Raw genomic sequence first — 18284 nt, 5'->3', positions numbered from 1 at the left:
GTTATGAGCATTGTTAGGTCAGTTTGGGTCATAAGCTCATAGGATCCTAAATTCCAGCTCACAATCTTGACTGTGATGAAATCCCACTTCAAGAGGGAAGAGAGATTAAGAGGGAAGACCTATGATCTACTAAAATATTCTCATGAACACTAATCAGGAGAGGTCATGACTCATGAAATTCATCTAAATTGCTTATTCAGTACCAGCAGTCTGATTTGAGAACGATGACAATGAATCAGATTAGTTTTGACAGAAAAACAATAACAGATCAAACTATTTATAGAGCAAAGACAAGAGTAGCATTTATGTTCATCAAAGTATAAAGGCATACCAACTTATCAACTGAAAGCAATCACAAGATATAAAACAAAGCAAGAAAAACTTAAAGAGCAAATTCCACTAGTCCTCCAAGGATGTTCACTATTGTTTCAACCAGAAAGGATAGAGACCACTGCATCGCATACGAAACAGAAGAAAAAGAGGTACCCCAAGCAAAACTTCAAAGGTAGTTTAGATCACAAGACAATAATAAGGTGCGGTTAACAAGAACCTACACTCACAAAATTTCATTTCTAAAAGTATTCATCCAAGTATCTTCGTTATTGTTTCAACTAGAAAGGATAGAGACCACTTGATGGTATACAATACAGAAGAAAAAGACTTACTCCAAGCAAAACTTTTATGTTTAGTCCACTTGCGAAATTTCATTCCTAAAGAGCTTAAACATTTAGAAATTTAGCCAAGGAAAAGTTTAAAAGTGAGCGGACAGAAAATTTGGAGGCTCATTCAAATTAGAATGCATAACTTAGAAATGAACTATACCAAATTATGGAAAGGCAAATCTCAAACTTCAGTCAGCTTCACAGCTTCCTGTTCAGTTGGTGGCACAGGATAGTTGCCGGTGAAGCATGCATCACAGAACATGTGGCTTTCATCAGCAAAAGCTCCCCTGAGGCTGTCAAGCGAGAGGAAGGCAAGCGAATCACAGCCAATCTCCTGCCTCACTCCCTCGACATTCATCCTGTTGGAAATGAGCTCTTCTGACCTTGGGGTGTCAACACCATAGTAGCATGAGCCAACAATGGGAGGGCTAGCAATGCGCATGTGGACCTCTCGAGCTCCTCCAGCAGTTTTGATGAGATTGACAATCTTGGAAGAGGTGGTGCCTCGCACAATTGAATCGTCGACCACAACTACGCTCTTCCCCTCGAGGATGGTCCGGACAGGCGCAAGCTTCAGTTTGACGGCAAGGTTGCGCCCTTCCTTGTCAGGCTCGATGAAGGTGCGGCCTACATAATGCGATCTGATGAGGCCCTGCTGGAATGGGATCCCCGAGGCCTCGGCAAAGCCGAGCGCCGCGAAGAATCCTGAGTCGGGCACCGGGATGACGAAGTCTGCGCCGGGGACGGGGGACTCACGAGCCAGAGCAGCGCCGAAGCTGTAGCGGGAGGCGTGGACTGGGTGACCGAAGACGACGGAGTTGGGAAGGGCAAAGTAGACATGCTCGAACACACAAGCTTTGCGGGGCTTCTCGGGCATGAGGCAGGCGGATGTGATGCTCATGTCCTGGCCGTCGACGACAAGCACTTCGCCGGGGTTCACCTCGCGCTCAAACTCGGCGTTGATCAGGTCGAGGGCGCAGGTCTCGGAGGCAAACACAATGGCGCCGGTACGGCGGCGCCGGCCCATGACGAGTGGCCGGAATCCGTGGGGATCGCGCACGGCAAAGAGCTTGTTTTCGGTGAGGAAAACGAGGGAATAAGCGCCCTCGATGGACTCGCAGGCCTCGACGACGCGCGAGAGGAGGGGGCGAGAGGAGGAGGTGGCGATCAGGTGGAGAATCACCTCGGTGTCGGAGGAGGTGTTGAAGATGGAGCCTCTGGATTCTAGATCGAAGCGGAGGCGTCGGTAGTTAACGAGGTTACCGTTGTGGGCGACGGCGAGCTTGCCAAATCGATAACCTGCGAGAAAGGGTTGGACGTTGGCGAGGGCGGAGGCTGCGCCGGCCGTGGAGTACCGCACGTGGCCGATCGCGGAATCGCCCTTGAGCGGGGCGAGGGTCCGGGGGTCGTGGAAGACCTCGGAGACAAGACCTAGGCCGGTAGCAGAGCGGAGAGTAGTTCCGTCGGAGCAGACGATGCCGGCGCCTTCCTGGCCGCGGTGCTGTAGGGCGTGGAGGGCGAGGGAACAGAGCTTGGCGGCGTCCGGGTCGCCGATGATGCCCACGACGCCGCACTCGTCGCGAGGCTTGTCGGCATCATCTAAGGCAAAGGGAACCGAGGGGTTTCCGCCGGCGGAAACGGCGGAAGCGATGAGGCGGAGGGACGAAGGGCCGTGCGCGGTGCGATTAGGTCGGCGGCCGCAGAGAGAGGGATAGGGTTTTAGCTGGGTCTTGATGCGGTAAAAATGGGAGGATTTGGTGAGTTGTCCATAGCGGTGGAAAGTGGCGGTCTCGGCGTTGGTTGTGGCAGGGGAGCGAGCGGAGACGGAGACGGCAGCGGCGGCGGTGATGGTGGCGGCGGCCATGGGAGAACAGTGATAGGCCGGCCCAGAAAGGCAACTCGGCGACGGTGTTAATAATTCGCCCGCAAAGAGAAAAAAAAAAACCCAAAGTTGAAAAATATATTCAATCACACCACCAATTTTGGTAAATTACTAAATTATATTCCTCAAAAAGGAAAATAGGCAACATACTTCCTCAAAGTTGGTCAAAGCCTAAAAAAAACCCCTAATTTATATTATTACCGCTATAAGGCCCATAATAAAATAAATGGCCTAAATAAGGTTTCTTCTTATTGAAATTAAAAAATTGACTATACCTTCGTTAATATATATATATATATTACTATATTACTATATTATTAAAAATCTTCCCCTTTTACTAACTAATTTTAGTGAAGCCTAAAATACATTTATGTATATATAAACAATGTGGATGATAACTCGAGAACTGGGTTGTAAATCAACTAAACTTTTATTAGCAAGATACTCGATTTGATATTTATTAACGAATTTATTGGACACATCTAATACTTATTGTTTTAGTAGATAAAATTCGTGAATGAATAAACGTTAAATTTGAATTGTGATAAAAAAAAAATATTAGAAATGAAAAGTTTAGGTTAGTAAAATAAAGATAAAATATATTAAATTTAAGTTTAGTAATATTCAATAAAAATTTTTAAGGGGATGTATTTAATATTGGACTTTTAATTACTTTGAATGATTTTTATGGATTTCAAAAGTCTAGTATATTCAATCTAGACTTTTATAAACTTTATATAAATAAAGTGGTATCCAAATTAAATTTTTATAAAGTTTTAAAAAGTCTATTTAAACTTGGCTTTTTAAAAATTTATGAAAATCTTTTGGTATCCAAAGTTTCAATAGATTTTCATAATTCTTTAGAAATCCTTAGATATAAATTTTAATCAATAAGAGCTCTCCAAAACACTTGGTATAAATTTAAAAATAAAATAAAAAGTCTTCTTCTAGATACTTCAAATCGCTTTAATTTTTTACAAATAAATCATTTCTCTTCACACTCCTCAATTTTGATTATTTCTTTGATCTTAAAGGCCCTATCCTTGTTCAACTTCTCGGCGGCCTGCATCAACCTCTCATTTCATGCAAAGCTGAGAGTTCTCTGAAATGCTGTTCTCCGACGTTATAACGACAAAAGAATGGATCGAAAGGGGTGGAATGGAATAGCAGCTGCTTACAGCCTTTTCTCCGGTGGCGACTCATGGCAGCGGGTTGTAGGTGGAGATTTTTTTCTCCGGTTACTCATCATGGGAAACAATGAGTGTCATCCGGTGAAGCTTGTGGTGTGCCGGAAATGAGGAAAACAAATAGAAAAATTGTTTCAGGCGGTCGGTGATGCTTTCGTCAACTGCTTGCCAGCAAGTTGAAGTCGAAGTCGATTTTATGGCGGCACTGTGCATAGAGGGAAGAGAAACTTGAGATAGTCGGTTTTAATATAAAATATATATTAATAAATCAAATTAATTTTCAACTTAATTAATAAAGTCTAATGAAATTCGACCTAAAAATATTCTATAAAATTTATTAAATTTTAAAAAATCCTAAATAAATTTTATATATTTATATTCATTTATTTTAATAATATTATTACTAATCAAATTAATAATAATATTATTAATTTTATTACTAATCAAATTTATCAATTTTAACATTTTATTAAAAATTTGACCAAATTAAAGGGTCGACCAATATTTCTAGGTTAATTTGGATCAAAATTAAAATAAAAATATTTAAAATTATTATAATATTATTGAATTTAAAATTATATTATTAAAGTTTTTTTTAAGTGAGACGTTATTTTCTCTTTGTTTTTAGCCCAAAAAAGATAAAAATATAAAAAGTTGAAAAAAAATTTTATGGACAAGTTTTCTATTTATTATTTTATTAAAAAAATAAATTTAATTGGGTATTTTAGGTTTTCTTTGAAAATAAATATCGTGCGAGACCATGACCGCCTACGCTTTTCCAAGATTGAATACACCCCTTTAAATCCACAAGTTTTCGTGAAATTTACAAATTTATGTAAAAATCTTGCAAAAAAGTTTATAAAATTCCATGGAATTCTTTTCACAACTATATGAGATTCTATAAAAGTTAATAAAAATATATGAACTTCACAAAAGTCTATCATTAAAAAAAAAATCAATGAAAGTCATTCAATCTTTTGATTGAATACACTCCGTAAGTGTTTAGGATCATTTTTGTAAAAATGATAGAGAGATGTCTTATATACAATATAAGTAGGATGATTAAAATTGAGGAGATATTATGAACATACATACAAGAACAGATAAGATAAAAAATAAAAAAATTAGAGAAAAGGTTAGGGTTGCATTTATTGAGAAAAAAATTACAAGAAACATATTTAAGATGATACGAATATATATGTAGATGGTAATTGATACTCTAATTAGATAATGTGAAACTATGAGAAATGTGTAACATAAAATTTATTTAAATATAAATTATTATAGAATAGGAAATAGAGTTTAATGGTATAAAAGAATTAATATAGTTAATCTCATTTAATAAGATAAAACTAATTGTTGTTATATGTTCATTCAATATATACCAACTAAAATTAAACAACTCATTTTAGTATTTTAGCTCAAATTAATCTTTGACGATAAACTTTCTAACATGCATAAATCATCAAATATTGTGTTTATAAAAAATACTCGTATGATAAAACTAAACCAAATTGTTAAATCTCATAAATTTAGGTGACATTTGAATTTTGAATAATTTGACATATGCGAATTTTCCATCTAAACGTGTAACATTGATTATTATTTGTTTACTTGGATGGAAGAAATTGGAAAAATAAAGATAATCAAAATGATATAATTTGAATGGAAGGAAAAAAATGTTTTTTTTTTATTCCAGTCATGTTGTTTCCATGAATGGAATCAAATATAGCCCCTTATGAGTGAGAGTAGGCTAGCTCACAATGATATTATCATTATAAAATTTAGGATTAAATATGAGGAATCAGATAATCAGTATCCTAAGGCTGCGTTTGGTAGGGTGTAATCTGCCTTGTAATGTAATCCAGATTACATTACAAGGCTGATTATTTTGTTTGGTTTCATTTTAAACTTGTAATGTAATGTAATCTGGATTACAAAATGTAATGAAGTTTTGTAATCTGGATTACAAAACAAACACATTGTAATCCGATTACATTACGAGGTCACCTTTTAACAAAAATTTGAATGTCAAATATACCCCTAGTCTGTCGCCGCCTATCTTCGCCCGCCGCCACTACCATCGCCCACCACCGCCCCGGCTGCCTGCGGCCGGCGATCGCCGGGGGCCGACGACCGACGAAGCGACCGCCGGCGGCCGGCCGGCGACCGGCGAATGGCCGGCGACGGCCGACGACCGACAACGGACGGCGACTGGCGACGGCCGGCGACCGGCAACGGTTAGCGAAGGGTGACGACCGGAGATGGCCGGCGACCGGCGACCGCGGCCACCGCAAGCTCCGACAGAGATGTAGCGCCCGCCGACAGAAGTCGTAGGATATTTTTGTCATTTTATAATAATACGAATTACATTCCTTATAAAAATAATGGACACCAAACAAAAGAATGTAATCACCTTTGTAATCAAAGATTACATGCATTTCATTACCAAACGTAGTAATGTAATCAAGATTACATTACATTACAAATTTAATTACATTACAAGCTCAATTACATTACGCCCAACCAAACGTAGCTTAATATATTTTCTTTAGTTCCTTCCAATTAAAATAAAAAATATTTTTTTTCTTCCTAATTTTATCCCTGCAAAAATGTTATATTTCTTTCTAAACAAATAAAATAGCTTATATTGATATTTATCCTTGAAAAAAATTCCTAATCATTTAAAATAATAAATGATAGAAGATAATTTATACCTTTTATTTTTATTTTATTTTTTATCCTTCGAAGTAAATATTTTCATCATTTTATATTGTTTAATCTAATGCTCAATAACAATAAGTTATCATTAAAATTATAATATTATTAAAATAAAGATATTTTAAGAATAAAAAAAATAAAAGAATAAATGCTCTTTTAATATTTTATTAACACTCGAAGCTCGTGGCCCCACATAATAACAATTCGCCAACTCAGATGTACCCCTTCTTAAGATCGTCCACGCTACGATGACTCTAATCCACAACCAATCAACGTGCGGGTCCCGCAAAAGCGACGTCTTGTCTGGTCCCAGAACCAGACGCCGCCATCAAACTTCAGTATACCCCCCATTGTTTAACAGAAATTTAAAATAGCCCATAATGATTCATTAATATCAAAGCGCGCCTAATATTTCTATTTGCTATCTCTAATATATATATCAAATAAATAATTTTAAACATATAGATATATTTAGATTACTAATATTCATAAATAAAGAATATGAAATATTCATACATAATATTTATAAACAATTTCCAAAAATAAAATAATGAATTATTTTATCTAAATAGATAAATAAATTAAATTTAAGTCATATTTAAACTAAACTAAAAAGAAAAGAAATTAAGTCATAATTATTTTATAAATTTTAAACTAATTTTAATTTGGTTCTCTTACAACTATCCCTATATCCTTATTTAAAGACTATTTGTCTCTTCAGATGGGTCAAGTGATTAGCATATGAGATGTTATCATCATAAGATCTGGAGTTTGAATCTTGATGATCCTGTCCGAATGCTGAATCAACGGACGCTAGGCACGGGGCGCTCTTCGACTGCTGTCGTGGATCTTCGACTGGTGGCACGAAGCTCCGGCGAACCTGCACAGAAGTCGGGCCGGGAAGGGGTTTCCGGCGGCGACCCTCCGACGCTCAAGTCAGGCGAAGCTCAAGAAAGAAACAGTGGCTTCAAAACTCGTAAAATGCGTACCTCCGGCGAAAAATGAGGGCCTTTATATAGGGCAGCGAAGAAGTGAGTGTACACCTGCCGAGGTGTACACGTGTCCATGGCCCATACCCCAGTAAGGACTTGTCAGTGAGCTTCCCTAACCCATATTGCTACAGTCTTATGGGACAGTGGAATCCCCTCACAAGATTTGGAGCATGACTTACACGTGAAACATACATGCTGTAAAGACGTCCCTTGTCCTTTTCCCCTTTGCTCCAGATCCGGCGTCCGGATGGACAGCTCCCTCAACATCCGACGGACATATTTGGGGAGATTTTCATCACGTGCTTTGTGGAGACTATTAGCGGTTACCTTATGGCTTTGCCGAAGGGTTCCTACCACCTTCTCCTCCGAGCCCGAACCGATTTAGGCACTTTAACCATCACCGAATATCGTCCGGTCGGCCAGCCGATCGGACCCATCCCTCTCCGGACGTTCGATTCCACCGGACGGCCGGCCGGCCGGTTGGACCCGACCCTCTCCGGATGGACAACTGCCACTGTGACTTCCACGTGGCGTTGACTCCACAGGGCGGAGTCCCCTGTTCTTACTACCGGATCACTTGATAAAACTAGACTAGTAGTCATATATAATTTATCTCTTCGGTATTCATCTTGAGACGGATTAGTAGAGATTCTAAGGACGAACATAGTCCTCAACATAGATTATTTGATTATCCTTACATGATGTTATTTAAAAACGATTTGATTGTCATGATGATAAGAAAGTGACATATATGCTATAATAGAATAAAAGAGTAATTTGGACACGTATCCAGGAAAAAATTTCTTCTGTCTATTAACTCCCGTAATTTTTTTTTTATAATTAGAAATGAGTTGTAATCAATATTATTTTATTATTAACGAAACTTTAGGGGTGGTTTTTTTAAAATTTAGTAAATGTTGAGGATGCATTTTAAAACTTACCTATCGGATTAATTGTGGCAATTTCCCATCTAAATCTAAATTATTTTTGGAATGTGATAGGTGATTTGACGTGATAATCATCTGTTGGCGGCTAAATCTCGGGGGAAATCCTGAATCGAAGAACTGCGATGGTATCTCGTCCCCTATGGAATCCGACGTTTCCATCGACCCTTCGCCGTTGTTTTCGTGACCAGGAGCTCTCTTTTCCTGGTTTTCTCACTGCGAAAAATTCGATTTTTGGCGGATCCCTTCTGCGTACTGGTGTACGATACAGTGGTTTGTGCTCTTCCAGCGCGGATTGGTGTGCTTGAGGTTCGGAATCTCTTTTCCGGGTTCTCTTTCTGCGAACAGTTTGATTTTGGCGTTACACTGCGGGCTGTGATCTCGTTCAGTACGGATTGGTGTTGTTGAGGTTCGGGATTGGCCAAAGTTTGGGTTTTGGAGGTTATTAGGGTTTCTTGCGCTCTGCCTGGTTTGCCTACTATGGGTTTGTGCAAGGATGAGACTGAGAGGAAGCAGATGCTAACTCTTTTCCTTCTTCTCGCACTGCTGGCTCCGGAAGCGGCTGGTAATGTGGTGCTGATTGGGAAAAATGTGTCTTTCTCGTTTCCGGACGTCGAAGCCAATTTTGGTGAGCTTGTTATGTTCATTCAGCTTTCTTTCATGGTTTCTTTGATCTCATATATTTTTTGCAATTGTTCTTCTTTGTTGTACGCCCAGCTTCACCAATAAAAAAATCAGGTGAATCTGGAATATTATATGTTGCAGAACCGTTAGAAGCGTGCACTACTTTAACAAATGAGCTCGCTAAGGATTCAGGAACTCCATTTGTGTTGATCAGCAGAGGAAAATGTCCTTTTGAAACTAAAGTCAGGAATGCACAATATGCTGGGTTTAAAGCTGCAATTGTATTCGACAATGAAGATAGAGGGATCCTGATTTCAAGTAAGTTTTTCATATTTGTTTTTTCTGCATTCAGTGTGACTCAACAATAAACTCTTCAGCACTGCATGTTTATATGATATTTACCGAAGACTATAGTTTTTAAGAAATTTTGTTATGGTTGATGAGAACTATATTTGACAAACTAGTGGGAGGAACAAAGTTATGAAATTATAATTCCATTAAGATTCAACTATGTAATTTCTAATGGCAATCATACTTTGCATTACATAACCAAAACAAATTAAGGCTTCATTTGTTTCTCTTTGATAATTTAACTGTGGTGGAATTGGGAGTAGGCATTATGATGGCAGGAACGACATCAATTTTGTAATTGGTTTTCATTTCCATGTGAAGTCATGGGAACGGGTAGAAGTGGAATGTAGTGAGCATATTGGTTTGAGGAAACATTCCATAGGTTTAAAGCACAACACTCATTCCAAATGATTACCAAATACATATATCAATATCTACAAACTGTTATTACATTTCATTACCAAAAATCGCCAAATTCTGGATGCTCCGGCAATCAACATATGCCTTTTAGGCAAAAAAGATGGTTTGTTGTAGCTAAAAAATAATACACACTGAAGTTGTTCTAGCAAGGATGAGAATGTTGAGATGAATGCATAGGATAATAGGAGATATATATAACAAAAATGTATTTGCGAAGTGTTATGATGACGAGATAAGAGACAGAAGGATAAGATAGCATGTACATGTGCTGAATTGGTTAGTTGAGTCAATTAGAGTGACAGGTGAGGGGTAGGAAAAGAAAACTTATCTAAGAGATGCTACCTAGGTTCTAATGATGATTGGCCTTCGAGCTCAAGGATGGAATAAGATCTGTGCAACTTCTCTGGATAGATGGCACATAGACTTCCTTTTCTAGTCTTTGCTTTCGTAATTTCTTATTTCTTACAATGCTTTGTCCTCTTGGGATCATTCATGTTCAGCACCTGTTGTCACATTATAATTGTCTTTTCCAACAACTGCCGACAGTAGCTATTGTCTTTCCAATTATTTGCAGTTTGCAGTTATTAGAACTAAAGAATAAAAGGATAGTTGAATCCATGCAACAGATACTCAAAGCTGTATGTTGGCGAAAGTTATAGTCTAATCGATAGGACACAACAAGAACGTACTTTACTTCCATTGTTTCTTTTTAGAGCCTTTACTTGTACTTATAATTATCTTTTACTTAACATTTTAATATATTCCTTTTTACCTTAGGTAAGCGTGTTAATGTTGATCCTCATTTTCCTCTTTGAGATTGGTCAATTTGGATATGATTGGTCCTCCTTCTATTGCCAATGGTTTCAGGGAATCTATGTCTTTGCAATAAATTGCTTGAGTTTGTTCTACTATATCGTGGTCAACGTTTAGTCCTTTGCCTTTAAGTGATTCATATTTTAATGAAATATTGCAGTGGCTGGAAATTCAGTCGGCATTCATATCCACGCTTTGTTCATTTCAAAGGCTTCAGGAGCGACACTGCAGAATTATGCTGGCCGTGCTGATTTAGAGTTGTGGATCTTGCCTACCGTTGATAACTCAGCGTGGGCAATCGTGGCCATTTCATTCATGTCACTACTAGCCATTTCCGCTATGTTTGCTATGTGTTTTTTGGTGCGCAGAAATATTATAAGGCGCGAGCAATCTCCACTTCCGCACATCCGTGAATTTCATGGAATGAGCAGTCATTTAGTGAAAGCAATGCCGAGTCTCGAATTCACCTCGGTCGTCGAAGATAATTGCACTTCAACAACATGTGCTATTTGCCTAGAAGACTATTGTGCAGGGGATAAACTTCGTGTGCTTCCATGTAGTCATAGTGAGTATTTCGATCACAATTGAATCATAATTTCATTTCTTCTTCGAGATTTAGTCTAAATAAAGTTAAATCTTAAACAAGTTGTTATGCTCGGCAAACAATATATATACATAAACTAAGGACCATACTGTGCAGTTACTATGGTTAGTCCTCCACTTGGAAATAAATATAGAAAAGGAAGTCTTTATTATCTTCCTGCCGATTTGTCTCTCCAAATGGGCAGGAAAATAACTGATGGACAGTTGACTACTGGACTTGCCTCTTGTCTTTAATTTTTCCTCATTCATGCTCGATAACAAAAATGGGAAAATACTTCTGCTTTCAAATTTTTTCAATTTGCGTACTTCGCTAATTCTTCCCATTTTAGTATATTTAGAAAACAATTTTGTAGCATTGATAATGAAGACATAATTCATCCTTTACAACAGCTCAAATCATTAGAAACGGCACATAGAGCTTCTCCACGCCTCATGTGCTACAAGTGTGTATCATAGACTCATCCAACAAATTTCACATCGGTCTAGTCTACTTACAAACACCCTCCATAACGGTGTACCCAATGGAAGGGTGCCATGATGCTAGTTGCTAATTAGGAATAGTTTTTGGTAGATCCTTTTGTTTATTTAAGGTAGAATTTATTCCAAATTTGACTGAATCTTCTAAGATATTCGATTACTTCTTTCAAAGAATATTATACCTAGAATTTTTTTTGTTTATTTTCAATTTTGTGTTGGTTAGGGCCTTTGAAAGACACCCCAATTCCCCCTTGTTAATCTTCTTCTTTGGAATCATTTTGTCTTTGGTAAGTAAACTTGGTTTTGGTGCTGCATCATGTTATTCCCTCACAACGCCGACAATCCCTCCCCCCAACAACTAACTTGATATTCGAACATGCAGTCTTGCTTTGCTCCAGTGCTATTTATCGACAAACGTGCTAATCATTCTTCTCGGCATGCTACTGGTAGTAGAAGATTGGCTCAGGTCTCACATGCTACAAGATGAGACAATTTACATTCTCCTAATGGTTAGCCTAGTCAATAGGGGTTAGCGATAACTGGTGTGATGCCTTTCTAGCTTTGACAATTGGAACTGCACACCTTCCTCCTCGTCTACTAGTAGCTTCTTTCCTTATCCTTCGTCATTAGATTGATCACTGCATAGCACATAAGCCGTATGCAAGTATATTTACGGTAGTTAAAGTTATTTGAAACCTAGAAGGGAAACTTGACATAGATGTATTACCGGGTTCTTCTATGATTCACATTTCTATGCTATTTCACATGTGTAGTTCTTACATTGAGGATACATAATTGGTTTTTACAGACGAATTTTTGTTCGACTTGCCGGTTGTGTTTTATAGTTTGCTGTAGCCCTAACCCCTAGGGCTTTCTAGAGACAAAACTTGAAAGAGCATTGTGTTTACTGGTAGTTGGTCATTTTTCGCCATTGTTTATAGTCGTTCTTTTTAAGTATCGTATGGCGCATGAACGGGCAATTTGCTCTTCCACACTAATCTTTTTCGTTTTTGAATCATTGAACAGAGTTCCATGTGTGTTGCGTCGACTACTGGCTCACTTCTTGGAGAACATTCTGCCCTGTTTGCAAGCGAGATGCAACGGCTGGCATAAGCATAACTAATCTTCCGGCCACCGAGCACACTCCCTTACTTTATGGTGCAACTCCAACAATCAGTTCTCGGCCATCATCGGTTCATTCACCTGTTGCAGCATCTCCAGCAGTTCGTATATCTTTAATGCCTCCACAGTCACATTCAAATTCTCGATCTCATTCCTATGCTAGTTCTCCTTGTTCCCAACCTATCCGAATAACGCCATTTCATCTCCGGTCTAATTCAAGTTTAGCATCGGGCATTTCTCGTATCCCTAACCCACATAGTTCTTACGGATACTCACCATCTTTGGACCTTAGAAATTCATCGTCCCATAGGTCTCGCTCTTATATCACATCTCCTCATTCCGTTTATTCACCTATCAATTCGAGACTCCGATCCTCTTTCATACCCGGTTCGAGTAATCCAACCTCCAACAATCTAGCTGCATCCTCCAGTAGACAATCTTACTTGCGACATTGCACCGAATCAGAGGCAAGTCTTTCTGCTCTCGCTTCCACATATTCTCTACCAGGATGCTGATCCATGCGATAGCTGCAGTTTCCCCGGATAGCAAGCATGATTTGTGATGAATATCGCAAAGTCGACTTATTGTACGACAATGATACCCCCTTTGTGTACAGGCTGATTGTTCGGTTTATATCGTTTTGATCTCGTTTTGTTGTTGTTACCGCTTGCTTCTCGAAGTAGTAGTCATCGCCCCGTGGTTGAAGTTGAATCATTCAATTGATGTATCAGTTATTTCATCGATCCAAATGTGTCTTCCTAGTTATCTAAATATCTTAGGCCATAAGTATTCATCTTACATGTTTGTAGAGGCTCAAGGAATTCCTCTTGATTCTTGAGATGTATTTTATATTTAATTTTGATTAATATTTAATTATTGACTTAGGAAATTAGTTTTGAAAAATATAAAATTTGTTATGCTCAAATGTAAAATATTATTTAATTCTTCATTAAAATTTGAATTTGTTGTATGTACTTCTCCCTCCCTTGAAAGAGTTTGCTCTTTTTTTTCAAAAGGCCGCTTGTGAGTTTTGAAATTGTCAATTTACTAAATTTTAGTACATTCTAAATCTTAAGTGGCACGCCACATAACATATTCGTCTTATATATTTATATATTATAACTTTTTATTTACGAGTGTATTATGCATTGAATCGAAATATATGATTATTCAAAATCACAATATGTGATTATTTAGAACCTCATGGTTTTAAAATAATAATAAAAAAACATAAACACAAAAAAAATCATAACATACATTATACAAAATATAAGAAAAAATGAAAAAAACTACCCTATTATTATCATTTTTTAAAACGTTAAAATAAATATTGTAGCATATTTTTAATTTTATTTATTTATTTCATTATTGTTTTACAATTATTTAAACTTGATCAACATTATTTTAATTTAATTAAAACTATTATAGTAGCTACTGAAATGGAATTACAGTGATTTAGATTAAATTAAAATGATTTTAATTAAATTTAAATAATTTTGATGAGTTGATAAAGAATATTATTACTAATTTTTAATTAAATTTACCTGGTTTATTTTCATAAGTCATAATAATTATAGTTAAAGATATTTTCGAATGAAAAATATGTTCTGATACTATTTTGATATTATTATTTTTTTTTAAAAAAAATACACACCCTTTTCAATAAAATATTGGTGAAATGGGTCAGAAATTATGGGTAAAATGTAACTCGATGTAAAACTTTGGAGTAAAATATAATGTTTCCAAGAGAAACTTTAGGGGGTCGAATGAAATTGTTCGGATCGGTTTCCACTTGCTCCTCTGGCCCTCTATGGCTCTATCCTCCGCCTTCGAGATCTTTTCGGTCTTCGTCCTTCTCCCATGGCTTCCTTGGCGCCTCCTCCGCACCCTCGCCCTTCGCTCACCTCGTATCCACGGATCAAGAAGATCTCAGCCACCCGCGCTGCTCTCGCTCTGTCGAACTCGGTAAGCCCGTGTAGCCTCCTCTAGGGTTTTATCGTCAACTGTTCTCCCCCTCCTCATTCACTTACATGGAAGCTATCACTTGCTTCATGAACTATTTATTTTGATGCAAGATGCATTTTCTCTGTGAATGAATGCTGAAAGTTACCATTTTTATTTCCAACTGTAGCTGGCTATAGTTTCTTATCAAATAGCTCAAGAGCTTGCATTGCCTCATCCTGTGAAGCACCTTTCTATTGATCTACATGCTTATTGACTTTATTCGTTCATGTTTCTGTCGTACTTTGCTTCACGTTCTATTGTCTATTCAGACTAATGATTTCTGGAAAAAAGCCGTCATATTTTTATCTTGTCAATTCATATTTGTGTTGTTCCTGAAATAGGTTTCTAATATTCTCAAAGAGTGTACTGCAGGTTCCTGGTGGAACAGCACTAACTTGGGCACTGAAAGATAAACCTAATCTTCCAAGTGATTGGAGAAAGAGCTCCCTTGAAGGAAGTGATTGGGAGAACTTGGAGTCTGATTTAAATCATTGGACTAGGTCGTTGCGCCCTGTACAGGTATACATAAGGTGTGCATTTGGACCAGTCTTTGAAATTGTTCTGTCACCAAGTTTATATTTTTTGCATTGTCCAGTGTTTTAGCATTGAATCTTCACCTTGAAACTTTGGAACTTTGTAGTGGTACCCAGGTCATATTGCTAAATCAGAAAAAGAACTGAAAGAGCAGCTTAAGTTAATGGATGTTGTCATAGAAGTTCGAGATGCTAGAATTCCACTGGCTACCAGTCATCCTCAGGTTAGTTTCAGAGCCTACACACGAGAACTAAAAGCAAACTGACTTCAGTGCCTTCGCGTTAAAAAATAAACTGCGAGTGAATTTATCAAATTCTTTTCTTATTTTTCTCTGAACAATCAGATGGATTCCTGGCTTGGAAGTCGTAAGAAGATTTTAGTTCTGAATAGAGAAGACATGATATCTACTGCAGACAGAAATGCATGGGCTACTTTCTTTGCAAGGCAGGGAATAAAAGTTGTTTTTGCTAATGGGCAACTTGGAATGGTACACCAAAATCTTGACCAGAACTAGATTTTTAGCTTAGGTGCTGGAATATTCAAATATTAGTTGTTTTTTCATATGCAGGGAACAATGAGACTTGGGAGGCTTGCAAAGTCTTTAGCTGCTACTGTGAATATTAAACGCAGAGCAAAAGGGCTACTTCCTCGTCCAGTAATTCTCATTTTGTGCAAATTCTCTTTTTTCCTGAACATTCTCTTTGAAGACATAGTCCCTTTTTTATATTTTCTTATCCTAATCCCAAGCAAGAGTTTGACTGCAATGAGCTTTGTATCCAATAGAATGCACGCAAGCTGCAAATTTACAGCTCGAGCGATGTAGCCTACTTTTACTTATGTAACAAAGTTCTATTAGTCACTCAATTTCTACAGAAGCATATAGAAGAATGATCTTAAGATATATGTGCTTTTATGTTTAGGATGATCACTTATGTTGTCCTGATTTTGGTAAAGGTACGTGCCGGAATAGTTGGTTATCCGAATGTAGGTAAGTCATCTTTGATCAACCGGTTGCTAAAGCGAAGGATGTGTCCAGCTGCTGCAAGACCTGGTGTTACAAGAGAATTGAAGTATGTTCTTTTCATTTTTTTTTCTAGTTCAATAACCTTCTTATGAGAAACACTTATTTTTGGCATCATCATATCTTGTACAAGATGGGTACGATTTGGCAAAGATCTTGAGTTGTTGGACTCTCCCGGCATATTGCCAATGAGAATTAGTGATCAGGCAGCTGCAATAAAGCTTGCGATATGTGATGACATTGGAGAGAGATCATATGATGTCGCTGATGTTGCAGGCATTCTTGTGCAGATGCTGACAAGGCTTCCTGAAGCCGGTTAGTTCTTTTCCTAGACTTGTGAACTCTATACAGTAATCATGATGTTTTTCCTGCTGCCAATTTGATGTACATTTGCATAAACTTGTTTTGAATGTCTAATACTTGAGGCGAAATCTTCAGTAGACACTAATAACTCTAGCATGCGAATCGAATTGCTAGACGTCAACTATAGCCCTAGTAGTGTTTGATAGTCCATAGAAAAGTAAGCAGCCTAAAAACAGACAATTTAGTGCTCAGGATTCATCTGTATTGTGTACAAAGAAATCTTGTTCATAGATATAGACTGCAAAAGACAGGTTGTGATGGTCAATAACCGATGCATTGTTTTTCATATATATATAAATTTAAATTTTTAGCATTTTAAGTTGTGTTTAACATATAGAAAAGTATTCAATGTTTTATGTTATTATTATTTTTGATGATAAAGCTGCTGTTGTATAACCTTGTGGTCACGGTTCAAATCGCGAAAATAATCTCTTGTAATGCAGGATAAGGTCATGTACAATCCGATTCTTTTTCAGGGCCTTGCATTGGCATAAACTGGATACACCGGGCTGCCTTTTTTTTAACCTTTTTTTTTCATGCTGATCTCATCTAGGTATAGATATCATACTAGAAATATCACTTGAAGAGTTATTTATACTATAGAAATGATTTTAAACAATAAATTGTTTTTTTTTCTTTCTCACCAATGAAGTCTTCTGACAGGCTCAGAATCTCTTCGCAAACGGTATAGGATTGATTTAGATGATCAATGTGGTAGAGTGTAAGTTTGCATCTCAACCAATTCTACTTATTTTCTTCCTGCTACTTATGAGAGTTAATTCGTTAGCTTGCCTGATAACTCAGATTCATCGAGAAGCTTGCCCTTCAACTCTTTAATGGGGACGCTAACCAGGCTGCTTTCCGCATCTTGAACGACTTCAGGAAGGGAAGATTTGGTTGGTTGGCTCTCGAAAGGCCTCCAAAGTGAACCTTTGGTGCTTGGGATGTCTATATCCTTCTTTCTGTTAGCAAGTGCAACGAGCTTATTATCCTCGCAATGCCCTTGTAGATCAGTCGAGCTCCCAAGTTTTCGCCTTCCAACTGTGGAGTACTTAACATAAAACACAAGTAACTTTTATTTACTTTGAATGGGTGTATCGTTACTACACAGCTGCCGAACGAACATTAATTATCAGATAAATTTACGTGTTTATGAATTATTCTGGTAGATGCTTATGTCATGTTGCATTGTACGAGATACAACAAACAAATAAAAAATAATAATAATCTCAATTAGTTTTATTGATTATCCCTTGCACGTGACGACTAATCCAGAAATCTAACCTCCTTTGATTGTATTTCTTATTTGGAGAAATTTTTTTTACGAATACGTCATAATTAGAGATCGAACTATGAATATTTGAATGACAATTTAAATATCTTACCACAACATCATAATCTCAGGGACTACAAACAAACAAAAGGGCAGTTCAGTAAATGAGATTTCAGATACATTATAAGATTGATGTGGTTTTTATCTAAAGGCAAGTCGAATAGAGTCAGATTGATTGTTGCAAAACGAGACGCAGTCTGCTCATTGTGTTCTTCTATTGCATCACACATC

At 37.5% G+C, this 18284-nt stretch overlaps 3 protein-coding genes across 5 annotated transcripts in view; 2 read left to right on the top strand and 1 right to left on the bottom strand.

Moving 5' to 3' along the window:
• The window catches only part of LOC122009409 (receptor homology region, transmembrane domain- and RING domain-containing protein 1-like), a 14064-nt gene extending 523 nt beyond the window's left edge, over positions 1-13541 (top strand). Inside the window, exons 1-5 of one of the 2 annotated variants that reach the window (XR_006119558.1) lie at positions 8440-9016; positions 9106-9330; positions 10358-10468; positions 10561-11161; positions 12703-13541. Coding sequence is in view for 1 of the 2 variants with exons in the window: in XM_042565550.1 (XP_042421484.1) it covers positions 8912-9016; positions 9106-9330; positions 10757-11161; positions 12703-13313 (1346 nt within the window). In the remaining variant the exon portion in view is untranslated. Of the gene's footprint in view, positions 1-8439; positions 9017-9105; positions 9331-10357; positions 10469-10560; positions 11162-12702 lie in introns of those variants that run through there. The other variant, XM_042565550.1, reaches the window with a different exon arrangement.
• Positions 540-2617, bottom strand: LOC122009408 (amidophosphoribosyltransferase, chloroplastic-like). The gene has a single exon (XM_042565549.1). The coding sequence runs from the start codon at positions 2524-2526 to the stop codon at positions 844-846; it is 1683 nt and encodes a 560-aa protein (XP_042421483.1). The 5' UTR covers positions 2527-2617; the 3' UTR covers positions 540-843.
• A 1045-nt stretch (positions 13542-14586) lies between the features above and the next one.
• On the top strand, positions 14587-17888 carry LOC122009407 (DAR GTPase 3, chloroplastic-like). Of its 2 annotated transcripts, none has more exons than XM_042565547.1 (9): positions 14587-14763; positions 15163-15321; positions 15443-15559; positions 15680-15823; positions 15905-15991; positions 16291-16406; positions 16491-16672; positions 17384-17441; positions 17525-17888. In XM_042565547.1, the coding sequence occupies exons 1-9, from the start codon at positions 14659-14661 to the stop codon at positions 17646-17648; spliced, it is 1092 nt and encodes a 363-aa protein (XP_042421481.1). In that variant the 5' UTR covers positions 14587-14658; the 3' UTR covers positions 17649-17888. The 2 variants fall into 2 exon arrangements, with proteins under 2 accessions (XP_042421481.1, XP_042421482.1); XM_042565548.1 differs by having other exon boundaries at positions 14590-14763; positions 15175-15321.
• Positions 17889-18284: the final 396 nt, after the last annotated feature.

The sequence above is a fragment of the Zingiber officinale genome, chromosome 8A (genome assembly GCF_018446385.1).
Source record: "Zingiber officinale cultivar Zhangliang chromosome 8A, Zo_v1.1, whole genome shotgun sequence".
Classification (NCBI taxonomy): domain Eukaryota; kingdom Viridiplantae; phylum Streptophyta; class Magnoliopsida; order Zingiberales; family Zingiberaceae; genus Zingiber; species Zingiber officinale.
Note: the sequence above shows the minus strand (reverse complement) of the source record. Positions and strands in the feature narration are given on the sequence as shown.